This window comes from Saccharomyces cerevisiae, chromosome IV (assembly GCF_000146045.2).
Source record: "Saccharomyces cerevisiae S288C chromosome IV, complete sequence".
Lineage (NCBI taxonomy): Eukaryota > Fungi > Ascomycota > Saccharomycetes > Saccharomycetales > Saccharomycetaceae > Saccharomyces > Saccharomyces cerevisiae.
The window spans coordinates 812,987-825,851 of record NC_001136.10 but is presented as its reverse complement, the minus strand read 5'-3'; the positions used below and the strand labels follow the sequence as shown (position 1 = coordinate 825,851).

Below are 12,865 nucleotides of genomic sequence, written 5' to 3'. Positions count from 1 at the left end.
AAAACCTGCGTGAAAAATCAGCATGGAAAATGCAAAATGATTATTAATACTATGTATATTTTAAGTGCAATATATTTACGTATCCTTCACGTGTTTTCTAAAATATGTAAGAAGCTTGCCATTTGATGAATACTGTTCAATATTCTCCAACTGTGCGGAAAACTTACTGATATCCGGCTTCTTTGCAGGGAGTTGTTTGTTCTTCAATTCTGATTCTTCTACAATATCTAATAAAAGCACATCATCCCTTAACCCGTATAAGTGCAGTAGATAAGTACCCAAATCCTGTAAGCTTAACTGTATTAAAATTATTCCACTGAGCTTTTCTTCTGATACGGATAGCGATGAAACATTGTCACCTATTTCATCCATGATAACCTCTTTTAATCTATCTGTAGTTAAATCAATGGTTTTGAGTAGGGACACCAAATCGTACTGAGAAACAAATGTGATATTCGAAATGTTAGTGCAGAGAACGAAAATGGACTTTTGAACACTACTATTTGTTGATGTTAAATCGGTGATATCATCTAAATAGGATTGCATGATTCTCTTCAGAACTTTAAAGAACTTTGGGCCATTTTTTTTTCCAGTTCCACATAATTTTTCAAGTAAAGACAAAAAATGATCGTGCTTGTAATAATACTTCTCATCTGTATGAATAGAATAATGTATAGCTTTTGTAACCCCTCGAGATAAACTACTGAATACTAGCGTTTCGTATTTCTCAAAAAGATCTTCTAACAACTCATAGGCGACATGACGAATATACTGGCTAGTAGAGGCAAATAAAGCAATTACAGTTGGAATTGAATGAGAGGGATTTGTGTAACCAAATTTCAAAATCAACTTTAATAATCGAATAGCTACGAGAGAATTCTTTAGATCACGTAGGAGACATAGTTGGAGAATATTGTCTAAAAATCTAGTAGCCAACGCTGAACATACTCCATCATTTGCAAACTCTACCCTATTCGTTTTCAGTAATTTCTTTTTCAAAATGGAGTTCGAAGACAAAGTGCTATTAACGCCAGTGTTTCTCACTGACTTCCTTTCTTCCAGTAGAAAAAGATCATATAAACTTTCTAGAATTACTAGTTTAATATCTAGCTGATCGCTCTGAAATTCTTTGTCCAGTAAATGTAGAACGTGTCTTGAATTGAATAGTTTTGGATGATTTCCACATAATTTAGTGAGATTTTTCACAGCAACCCTTCTTATTACGTGTGTAATTTTGTCTTTAGATAGTACAAGTAGGCATTTGGTAATATGTTCATACAGGGTTTCACCTTCTTGTAAAAATGCAATTTTATCATTGGAGGGTTTAGGAAAGCAGAACCTGGCAAAACCGGTGGATAAATATATCAGCCTTTGCAATTTTCCGTCAACTACAATGGCAGCTTCCTCGTTATTTGCCTTATTTATATATGGATGTAAATGGGAAAGACAGGATGAACATGCTTTAGCTACTCTAGCAGTATCATGACGATGAGTGGCAACAGACCAGATAAGAGGCATAGCTTCATCTATCTCTCTTACATTCATCTTTGGTAGCCTACTCAAAAGGGTCGTCTCTAAGTCATACAAAAATTTCTGTTTAAAGTTGGCCAATTTTTCAAAAGTGCATCTAAAGACTTGCAAGATATAATAGTGGAAGTCAGATTTTTCGTCCGATACCATATAAGGATACAATGCTGTAATGTGGTCTTTAGTCAAAAATGACACAGTAGAATCAGCAAACTTCGCCAAAAGGTTTAAAAAATTTTGTTTATCAACAATCGAATTCTTTTCATTTGTGTCATCTGAGTTGAGCTCGACAATTTTTTGTACCAAAAAGTCGGTAAGAATGGTTAGAACGTGAGTGATTTTATCGTATGCTTCTTTTGAATGCGCTTCTTTGTTTAGGAGATAAAAGTTGAGAAACAAGTCGAAAAGTTGGGAGCATTTCTCATTCATTATAGCCACACGGGACATTACTAGTAGGACTGAAGAAGAAATTTCTTTCAACTTTTCGGGCTGGTCCAATACTTCATGTACCTTTAATATCCATCTATTTAATAAAATCAGCCTAGCCATATCAATTATATTGTCCTCCTCGTCTTCTATTTTCATTAGGATTCTTGCTATTACGTATACCTTCGTGACGATGTCGTTCGTCTCGTCGTACATTTTTTCATTAATTCTTAACACATGTTTTCTTACCATTATGCTATCATCGTTATAGTTGTTGTTAATTTGTTGATAAAATTCGAAGTATGAAGAATTAATACTGACCAAATCTAGAATGGCATCCTTGACAGATGCAGATGAGTCGTTTAAACGCCGGTGAATAGTTTCTTTAACCATTGGGTTTGAAAGTATCACTTTGTCTTTTGAAGCCAACATCGAGAGACATTTAATAGCAGTCGATCTCAGTTTGATTTTATCCTTGGCTAGAAGTGATAATATCAACTTCAAGTATGGATCGTATAGATTCAGTAGTTCAAAGGCGTGCAAAATAGAAAAATAATCCAATTTAATCGTACTAAAATCTGCTTCTCTGTTCTCTAATTCGGGTCCAAGTCCACCATCTTTTATCTGCTCCAATATTTTTTTCAATTCATTGTCAACGGTTATAATTTGTTCTTTGGCATCCTTTGTATACTCTTCTAATATCAAGATCGTACCGAGCCTTAAATTCCAAAGGAATCTTGTTGCAGAACGACGGCATTTGATCGTTTCATTATATGCAATGCATTCTTCAAATGATTTAAAAAAATGCGGCAAAGTTTCGGGGTAATTAATCATTTTAATCAAGTTGTTATCTTCATGGTCTCTAGTTGAGCATTTAATATCAAAAATTGTAGAACCAATATTCCCTATAAGTTGTAAACATATTGTTTCAATGTTTGCAGAAACTTGCATGGATGGGCTGTATACACTTAGAAGTCTCTTTAACAAAGAGCTTAGTATTTTTTCTGTTACAGGCCACTGAGGGGAGGAAATTAGCAATAATAGATCTTGGACAAAGTTGTCAATTACATACCTTAAAGCGGACGGGTTCTTGAAAAACCTTTCCAGTATTGTGTCATTTATATGCTCAACAATGTTAAAAAGAAATTCTTCTTGCTTTTTGTATTCGTTCTTTAATAGATCAATATTCTCTGGTGCAATATCCTTCATCTGATTACAGAAGGAGTAGCAATTAATATTCTCTAACATTGACATTAAAGTAAAGGTAAAATCAGTGATATAAATGTTTTGGTTACCAACTTTTCTTAGTTTTTTTTGTATTCTCTTAGTGGGAAGCTTTTCGATATGAGATAGTAGTTCTTCTATAATAAATCCTCTCTGTTGATCAAAACTACCGAATAATGAAACTAAAATATCAGAGCTGATTCTCTTCACATTATCCCAAAAACTTTGAAATTGGATATTCGTAGTTGCTTCAATGTCATTATTCATCAGCAAGTCGCTAAAGATGTACACAAGCTTTGCCGTGACATTATCATCCAGAAAAGGGCCGTTACGTATGTATTTCGGTAGCAATTCTAGGGCCTCCTGGAAAGTGTCAAATTCTATCTTCAAAGAACCATATTCAATTGTTAATATTTTTAGAGATTCTATCAAGTCGCTTAAAAAATTCACCGGTTCCATGATGTATGATTCCCGATGTAAGTTGCTGTCATTCTTACCCAGTAAAAAAATATTGAATAGTACAATTGTAGAAAGCAAAGCAATATATCGTAACATAGAATCATCTAAACCCATCTTTAAAGAGCTTTTACTGAACTTTATATTACAAACCATCACATCAAGCAATCTCAAAAGCCATGTTATTTCGATTGAGTTCGATAGCTGTGGGTTATCGGTAATATTTTTAATTGTCATTTGTAATTTGGTTAAGCAGTTTGTAGTTAAAACGAATTTTTTATTTGGCAACTGGAGCCAGTACTCGATATTTCCAATTTCAGCAGAGTTTTGGTCAAATCCAACAATATCTAAAATATTTTTAAGATCATTCAAATATTGTTCCGCTAAATTCGCTTGTGTCATGGTTACACCTGTTGAAGTTTTGGTTTTCTTGTTGGAAGAATTGTCGTTGAAACTCAAGTTACCAGCATTCGAAGTCACACTTTCGAGCTTATGCTTTGCCTCCGGTCTGCTTACTATTTCACTTTTTTTCTCGATGTTAATGGAATCATTCAACCCTTTATGGGTTGATAGAACACTCTGCGCTAGCGGTGATAATCCTTCCAAAAAGTTAGTTGGGACATAATCAACAGAATTGGCTGATGACGTAAAATTACTGGGTCTTTTGAAAACAAGCCTTTCTTTTTCGGCCTCATTCTTTATGGAAGAAGTAGTGCTGTTAGCTGTACCTAGAACATTTATATTAACATCTCTGCCATCATCAGCGCTGGTAAAGATAGTCTTGTCAAAAGGTAAAGAAACCCGCATTGGGGCATTTACTAGCGCGGCTAACCCATCCTTAGGAACCAGATAACTCAAAGGCAGGTCTTCTAGGGCCTCTATTATTCTTCCAGGAATATTCTTGTCTTTCCCTGGGTACGACATTGCTAGCCGCCAATTCTTTCAAAAAATGAATAGTTATAAGAACAATACTCTCACAACAAACGAAAAGCCTGAGCACACAGGAGCAAACCAATACACAAAAGAAAAATTGCTATAAGTGGAGCACTCGAATGTGACTTGTTGTTATCGAACTCTAAGCCTGAGCTAGAAAAAACTTTAGTTACTAAACTGCATCGTTCTTTTTCAGCCAGTGTTTTTTTTAAGCGAAGTGGCGGCAGTTTCGCGTTTAACATAAAAGCAATACCACTTTTACCTGTTCGGGCAAAAGGAATAGATATTTGCATATTTGGCAATGAATAGTGCTAATGATTAGGTCATAAAAGCTATTTGTTAACAATGTTCTTGCTTCCTAAGACCTTACTTCATAGTATAAAAATTGGTAATAATGCTACAAAGAGTGCTATTTCGGTAACATCAAATATTTGTCAACAATACTCTATACATCACGAAGTCTACGGCAACTGCGCAATAACACAGTCAATAATTCTATAAATTAGCAGTTTATTGCAATCCCTATTCTTCGATATGCAGATAATAAGATCCGCTATGTCAGACCTTTTGATAGCGAGGATATGATCAAGTTTATAAGTCATACAAACATCCCATAAATTGGAAATACACTCTTCTCTGAACTCTAGAAAAGCATCACCCACTGGTAATACTCTTGGTGGCCCCATCATATTGTCATTAGGAAACAAAGAATGTCGTAATAATGAGAATAAGTTGCCAATTGTCACAGGGCTGGTAATTTTAGTTTGAACAATATTGTCAAATGTTCTATACATGACCCTGTTTAACGCATTTAATTTAGAGATCCAATGCTGAAGCGTTCTGCATATTGAGAATAGGAATGGCTTCCTCATAGATAATTTGAAAAAATCATCGGTGAAAAAAGTAAAAATATATCTTTGTAGAAATGCTGTTTCTTGAATTTCGGCAGTGTTCATATTTGCTGCTTCTGTTGAAGTTGAATAAGCTAAAAGCCTGGTCATTTGCAATATTTTGTGCTTTACATTGGAAACAAACAACCAGGGATCGCATTTAGGCTTTCCATGAGTCACCTCGTTTCTGGTATTTCCTGCAGAATTTAGCTTTATTCTTATGCAAATTTTATTCAAGCCCTCCAGAAGATAATATGGTTCCGCTATTGAATTAAAAATATGCCCGAACACAAGTTCATTTAAAAAGCTATCCAAAAAGCTTCTCTGTAGTAGAGATTTGGTGCTCATTTTACTTTGTATGATTTCAGTGAATAGCATTGGATATCGTTTCGAATCATACAAAGTTAGCTTACAGTACTGTTCATAAACTAAATCGTTATTTTGAGATGAGTCATTTAATGCTTTCAAGTGAGACGAAAGCAAGCAGGGAATATAATCGAGTAAAAGGGCATGGTAATTGATTTTGGAACTCTTCAAATATGTTATTAAATCTTGAACTAAGTTATATAGTTCGGTTAAAAACTTGGAATCATCAGTGGGTATTTTGATACCATACCAAGACTTAACGAAATTTTGGAAAATTAAGGCAATAAAGGTATTTACCTGTAGGTCTGGCAAAGCTTCTATGCTTCTGATTTTCTGATGTAATGAATTTGGGTATATAGAGAAACATAAATCCCTTAGATACTCAACCGAATCTTTTTCAAATTCACTCTCAAACGAAACATCATTACCAGAATTTTTCGTATGACTACAATCTTTCTCCCAAATATCTCCACTCGATTTAGAATTCAGTCGTGTATGTCCTTTTTTTGACAGAAAGCCTTTATATTGATTTGAGGCATTTGGCCTTCGGTACTTGGTAATTAAACTGGAATTGGTGTTGTATAAAATGGTAGGCATCTACACATATAGAAATAAAGCCGTGCAGTATATATTGACTTCCCTGGCTCTTATCGCGTTTGCTTTTTCTTATATTATTGTTATCTTGCCTTTGGTTCGTTGTATCTTAGGGAATGCGAAAATTATTGAGCAACTCATCATCAACTTTTTTAATATGTATTTATATTACGGACAATAGTAAACAAAGAAATAAAAAACAATAACAGTGATGACCTACGTAGTACAGATAAGAGAGAATGGTAATGAGGGAAGAAACAATAAAATCGCTAGAAGATCCTTACAAATATCACTACAAAGAAGAATGGTTAAATACTAAAGATCCCGATGAACAACAATTATTCGAAATATTTGCCTTTGGAAACATTAAAGATCTACCGGAAAACATAATCCTAACATCATTAATGCGATCAAAACTGGAGAAATTAACATTGGTAACATTAAGCGAAATATATAATGAGTTAAGTTACGAGTTAATTAAAGAAGAATGTCAAATTGAAGACGATGGTATCATCGAAAGCCATTTAATTCAGCTACAGAATATTTTTAAAGCAGAGATGGATTCAGTCAGTAAATCTATGAAATTTTCAAGAAGATTTGACTGTAGAGATGTGTACTGTCATGAAAAGGAACTGACTATAATTAAAAATCCGCGAGTGACGAAAGAGTATTTAGTTCAAAATCTTCGGAGCTGGGAAACAAAGCTCAAACAGAATATATTGGAGTAAATCAAATATGAAAAAGGCATAATAATGACGATATTAGGAAGTAACAAATAAATAAAAGAAAAATAGAAGAATAAATAATAATAAATAAATACTAGTAAATATGGCAAAGGAATATACCGGCGGAAAACAAGGTAAAAGCAAAAGATAGGAGACACGTCGTTGCTATAGATGTGCATGTTACATGACCGAACAAATGATTCGTGGTGATTTATCTACTTCTTGGCTTCAATCTTTTGACTGTTGTCTTTCTCGGAAGAATCCCATAGACTTTTTACTAAACCAACAACACCATCATTCTCGGTTTCTAGTTTATAGATTCCAAAAAGGGAGACCGCAGAACCAAGGCCCAACATATACATGGCGTACTTGTGCCAAACACCATAAACTCTTTCAGAAATATAATCGGTGATACAAGAGTTAAATTCCATGTAACAATATCCCAAAAGCATGACAGAAAAGAAAGAATCAGCTGCAGTGGATAACGGACCGGTTGTCAGCATAGCCGTCGTAGCCAATGGAACGACGGACAAGGCAAAGATTTTTTCCATATACCAGTGGTATGAGCCCTCTAATTTATTCTCAGGGGGGGGGACGTAGGCATCATTGGGAGTGCCCCTAACACCACCTGGTTTCTGGGGTAATACGGGCAAAAATGGGATAGTTAAGCTCTTCTTAGCGGTAGACTGGAAGGCCCTTACTGTGGCAGTATGGAAAATTCTCCTTCCAGTCATAAATTTCATGGATCTTGGCAACATCATAGCTATTATAAAGCGCGTAGGAAGAAAGTCGAAAGCGTAGGAAAGATCAAGAAAACAACAGAATGGGAAATTAGATACGACTATCTTCCAAAGCAGATATTTATCCTTCTATCTTTGCCTTAAAGCGATCCGCAGTCGGTCCCCTGATCGCTCGAGGGCTTCTCCTTATATAACTAAATTGCGCCTGTGTTCTTCCGAAGGTGCCCCGGAATAAAAAAAACAGCAGCGATTGGCTCAATGCTTATGGCACATAAGGTGTTTATATATTCTAAAATAACATTTAACGTGCCGTATTATTCTTTTACAGTTATGTGATCATCAAGAACACGGATGCACAATGAAACATCCTCGCTTGGTGTTTTACTCATATAGTTTATTTATTCTTTATTTACTTACTTACTTGGTGCGTTTTTTTTTTATCTATTCACTTCAACAATTCCTCGATGATACGGTTGGCTGTGTTGTTGTCATTGGGGTCTAAGGACTTGACGCCTAATCGTCTCAACACTTCCACAATCTTGTCCTTTTCAAAACCTTGAGATTCAAACTCGTCAATCAGATCGTGGTCAATCCCATATAAATCAGACTCCTCTACATTGCCTTTTTGACCATTGGAAGTTTCACTGGCGTATAACCTCGTCCATAGTGCAGCAGTCTTATTAAAAGATTCTCTATCCCGTAAATAGTGTTGTGCTACTTCTGCATCTTGAGGATCGTTAGGCTCTGGAGATTGTAGTAGCGCCTGTAGCGAAATCAATGCAGACTTTAGTGTTATCACTGGCGACCATGCATTCTTAAGAATATCTAAACAAATGGCACCTGTCACTGATGATATATTTGGATGGTATACTTTTGTGTCGAACTGCATCTTTGGTGGTTTGAATGGATACTCCATAGGTACTTCGATATCCACGACAAATTTGCCACCCTCGTAAGGTGTTCCAGGTGGGCCCAAAAATGTGCCTTTTAAATGGTGGATATCAGATTCACTCACAAATTCAAGAGTAATGTGAGCTGCAGGATCATCCTTCACAGCTTGGATTTCTTTCATAATTCTCTTAGCCCTAGACATCGCTTACTTCTTACTACTACTACTTATATATATACCACTTGTTTTTTTTAATGTATCCAACCACTAAATTACGATACTTATGTCGTCACACTTGCTTCAATTGACTTTACCTATACGCCCGCGATCGGAAGTTCATGCATTCAACTGTCATCTCATTGTTTTTGCCCCTCCAAATATTTCAGATGGAAGAAAATGTAACAAAAAAGGATATTAATGTTCGTATTATGTGACTATTTTTTTTTTTTTATGGATAGTTATCCAAATTGTTAGTTATATGCGTTATTATGCTACGTATTTTTCCTTAGAGTTCGTATATTTTAATTTAGTTCCACGTCCTTATTAGTGTTTTGTGCAAATACATCGGCTTCATCCTCATCTTCTTCTTGGTCCATGTCCTTGAATACGCTTTCATTGGGGATTCTCTTCATAATTTCAGGTTTATCAAACAATGGACCAATCTTATTAATCCACCTTTGCCTTTTATCCAGAAGGGATTTTAAACTTGAGTTTGCAGCCTTTTGTTGTGCTATTTGAGACGTGGTTCCTGTGTTCACATTATTTGAAGCTGCTGTATGATGCTTCTTTCTTTTCTTGGGTACGCGAATACGTTTGACATAAGCCTGGTCGATTTGTTTGTCTAAATCTTCTAAAATAGATGAGTATTCCTGCCATGCTAGTTGTCTTTCCACTAGTGGAATCAATTGGGCTTTCCTCTTTTGGTTTTTCTTGGTCACTTGTTTTAAAGTGCCTTGCAATTCTCTTAACTCTGCGCTTATTTCGTCGTCTTCTCTACCGGTGACCCAATCGGGGTCATCTGAGTTAGGGTTGTTCTCATCCTTAGGCAAATTCATGTATATCCCTACATACTTTAGTTCTCTTTTCAATCGTTCTTCGAATGTTGGATAGTCCAGGTTAATTCCATTTGTTATCCACCCAATTTGTTGGGGTAACGTACTTGTAGTACCGCCATTACTGCCTTTATTTTCTGCCAGTTTTGCTTGGAAAGATGCTTCCTCATCAATGTCATTGTCAGGTGTTTGAACACTGGGCCCGTTCTCCTGAGATAATGTCATGTCTACAGTATCATTGTTGTTGTTTCTAAACGATTGTATATCGTCTTCCCCTCCGGTTCTCGGTAGTCCGCCATCCCGTATTATTTTAGAAGATTGCAATTCTGATTTGTCATTGTCATCTTTTAATACAGCACTCAACAGCCTAGATAATAAGGGCCCACACGATATACTGCCCGATTCCAAAGCATTATCATCAAGTTCGTTGGCACTTTTTTTTGGTAGTATAGTAGATGCATCGTTTGAATATGGTGAAGGTTTTTTATAGGCAGAATTTTTGTCGTTTTCATCTTTGAACCAAACATCTGTGTATAAAGGGCCTAGTTTCGGTATAATAAACGGGTTTACCTCAGGGTCATAAGTTTTGTCAAATTGCAAGCTATCGGGTATAATATATTTCATCTTCAAAAACTTTAAGTTGTCATCACTAAGATCTTTGAAAAAATTTTCCACAAATGCTAGAAAGGTATTGAATTGAATTTGGTTGGTTGGTTTAGGATGCGAAAAGTCCATATCCGGTAATTCACCTGGTAACAGATCTTTCAAATCATTTGTTGGATAACTAGCTACATTGTATTTTTTTTTTAGGAAGTCTTCTCCTGTACTTTCTAGTCCCTCTTCATTGAATAAGCCGAGTGCTGCTGCTGCTCGAGGTAACGTTTGCGATACTACAAATTCTGATTTTGGATTTTTAACAGTTGGATCGTTTTCCATTTTGTCAACGTCAATTTTTTGCTTCTTATTGTCTGGCCTCTGTGTGTTTTCATTTTCAGTGGCCCTATTTTCAGTTTCAGAATCGAACGGCCTCTTTTCTCTGGGTTGATCTCTATGAACTTGTAAATCTTTGTCTTCATTAATTTCTTCTTTAGCCATATTATCAGCCGCTTGTTTGATGCTTTCTACATCGTTCTCAATTGTGCCGGAGATTTCATTAGAAGGAGGAGGTTTTGGTGGGCTTTGTACCCCTTTATCAATTATATTCGTTTCTTCAGTAGCAGTAGAACTTTCGTGCTGCCCGTCTGCATTTGAAGTTTCCTGCTTTTCATCGTTTGCTTGCTTCTCATTTTTACTGTCTCTTATTTTCCGAAGCGCTTCAATGGTCTCTTGATCACCTCGGGCAATTGTACCCAGTATTTCATTGAGACTATCCAATTGACTTTGCAATTCAAGTAAAGTTTTTTTATTGGGTATGGACCTAACACTTTTGCCATTGAGCATTCCAATATCACGCTCGAAGGTCAAATCTAAAGTTTTAAGCATTGACGATAAAAGCTTTGACGGAGTATTGTCGCCTCCCTCCTTTTTAGGAAGTTTCTCGCCTTTTGGCAGTTTTCCTCTTCTTCCATGTCTAGGCATATGTCCTGTCCAATACTTCTCGTCGCTCCGTCTTTGTTATGTTTTTCCAACTTCCTTATTGTAATCGCTACCACGAATATTTCATTTGATGGCGTTCATTTAATGACTGCCTGCCATTGTTTTGTTGTCGTCGGCGAACCTTTATCGCGTTGCACGTCGGAGCTCTTTAATGAGTTCCGCTAAGAAATTACGCTAAATGGGACCTTTTCTGTAACTGATTCTGAGTATATTTCGATCTGTGAACAAGGCAGTAGAGTTACCGAAACATTTGACACTACTAAAATACTATTCTTAGGAAGATGAAAGTACCATTGGGGTTATGGAAAGTCTCTCGGGGTAATTTGTGGAGCACCCAGAAAAGGGTTTTGACAATGTCTAGATGTTTGAACAGTGATGCTGGTAATGAAGCTAAAACTGTGAGAGAAGGACCAGCTTTTTCAGCAGATCTCTATATGCATCCCGAAAAATGGAAGGGTTTACCTCCTCAAAGAATTTTAGAGTTATATTGGGAGAGAATGGCTAGATTGGGTTCAGAGTATAAACCTAACAAAGACGAACTGAATGCCTTATTAACCACTTCTGAGTACTCAAATGTACCTGTTAACGATATTAAAAAGCTATATCACAGAGGAGAACAAGGCGCTATTGATATAAAAGGTGGAAACGTGAATCGCGATAACAGTCTTAGACCGTTTATGTTTGATGAATTGCCATCGCAAGCTCAGGAATTGGTTGCCCAACATCGTGAACAAAGGTTCTATAATCGATTAGCCGCATATGAGTTACCGCTATTAGCTCAATATCGCCAGGAATACAAGAGACCATCTCCAGAAAGTCATCCGGTCACTTATAGATACACTAGTTATGTTGGCGAAGAGCATCCCAATTCGAGGAAGGTTGTATTAAGCGTTAAAACCAAGGAATTGGGCCTGGAGGAAAAATCATTACATAAGTTCAGAATATTAGCCAGGTCGCGTTATGATCATACTACAGATATTTTTAAAATGTCTAGTGACAAATTTGAGCATGCATCACAAAATGCACGTTATTTGCATGATATTCTTCAAAGGCTGTTAGCGGAGTCAAAAGATTTGACGGAGGACGATTTTAGCGATGTTCCCCTTGACACAAGGCATACTATAGCTAAGAGTTTACGTAAAAAGAAGCGGGATTATGAGTTTCCTGAACACTGGAAACGCCCTGAAGATGCACCAAAGAAGAAATTTGATATTGTAGATCAATTATTGAGCACTCTTTAATACATGTTCAAAAACAAAAAGAACGGCCCCCCTGTATATATTATGTATTTGTTTTGCTTCCTTCTTTTTCTCTAAAATGTACATAGTTTTAGCACAATACAACATTGAGAGGTTTGAAAAGGTATAATCGCAAATTTAGAACTATATACATACATATACACAACGAAAATGAAAAGGAAGATATACTGTTACAAGAGGAGAGGGAT

At 36.1% G+C, this 12,865-nt stretch overlaps 7 protein-coding genes across 7 annotated transcripts; 2 read left to right on the top strand and 5 right to left on the bottom strand.

Annotated features, from left to right (window-relative positions):
* Positions 1-75: 75 nt before the first annotated feature.
* SCC2 (cohesin-loading factor complex subunit SCC2) lies at positions 76-4,557 on the bottom strand (the record flags this gene model as incomplete). Its single annotated transcript, NM_001180488.3, has 1 exon — positions 76-4,557. The coding sequence occupies one exon, from the start codon at positions 4,555-4,557 to the stop codon at positions 76-78; it is 4,482 nt and encodes a 1,493-aa protein (NP_010466.3).
* Positions 4,558-5,027: 470 nt separating this feature from the next.
* On the bottom strand, positions 5,028-6,419 carry NVJ3 (Nvj3p; the record flags this gene model as incomplete). The annotated part of the gene is made up of 1 exon (NM_001180487.3): positions 5,028-6,419. One exon carries the CDS (start codon positions 6,417-6,419, stop codon positions 5,028-5,030), a length of 1,392 nt encoding a protein of 463 aa, NP_010465.4.
* A 236-nt stretch (positions 6,420-6,655) lies between these two features.
* On the top strand, positions 6,656-7,144 carry CSN9 (Csn9p; the record flags this gene model as incomplete). The annotated part of the gene is made up of 1 exon (NM_001180486.1): positions 6,656-7,144. One exon carries the CDS (start codon positions 6,656-6,658, stop codon positions 7,142-7,144), a length of 489 nt encoding a protein of 162 aa, NP_010464.1.
* Positions 7,145-7,356: 212 nt separating this feature from the next.
* SDH4 (succinate dehydrogenase membrane anchor subunit SDH4) lies at positions 7,357-7,902 on the bottom strand (the record flags this gene model as incomplete). The annotated part of the gene is made up of 1 exon (NM_001180485.1): positions 7,357-7,902. One exon carries the CDS (start codon positions 7,900-7,902, stop codon positions 7,357-7,359), a length of 546 nt encoding a protein of 181 aa, NP_010463.1.
* Positions 7,903-8,326: 424 nt separating this feature from the next.
* UBC1 (E2 ubiquitin-conjugating protein UBC1) lies at positions 8,327-8,974 on the bottom strand (the record flags this gene model as incomplete). Its single annotated transcript, NM_001180484.3, has 1 exon — positions 8,327-8,974. One exon carries the CDS (start codon positions 8,972-8,974, stop codon positions 8,327-8,329), a length of 648 nt encoding a protein of 215 aa, NP_010462.3.
* A 317-nt stretch (positions 8,975-9,291) lies between these two features.
* Positions 9,292-11,400, bottom strand: NGG1 (histone acetyltransferase NGG1; the record flags this gene model as incomplete). Its single annotated transcript, NM_001180483.3, has 1 exon — positions 9,292-11,400. One exon carries the CDS (start codon positions 11,398-11,400, stop codon positions 9,292-9,294), a length of 2,109 nt encoding a protein of 702 aa, NP_010461.3.
* A 299-nt stretch (positions 11,401-11,699) lies between these two features.
* RSM24 (mitochondrial 37S ribosomal protein RSM24) lies at positions 11,700-12,659 on the top strand (the record flags this gene model as incomplete). Its single annotated transcript, NM_001180482.1, has 1 exon — positions 11,700-12,659. One exon carries the CDS (start codon positions 11,700-11,702, stop codon positions 12,657-12,659), a length of 960 nt encoding a protein of 319 aa, NP_010460.1.
* Positions 12,660-12,865: the final 206 nt, after the last annotated feature.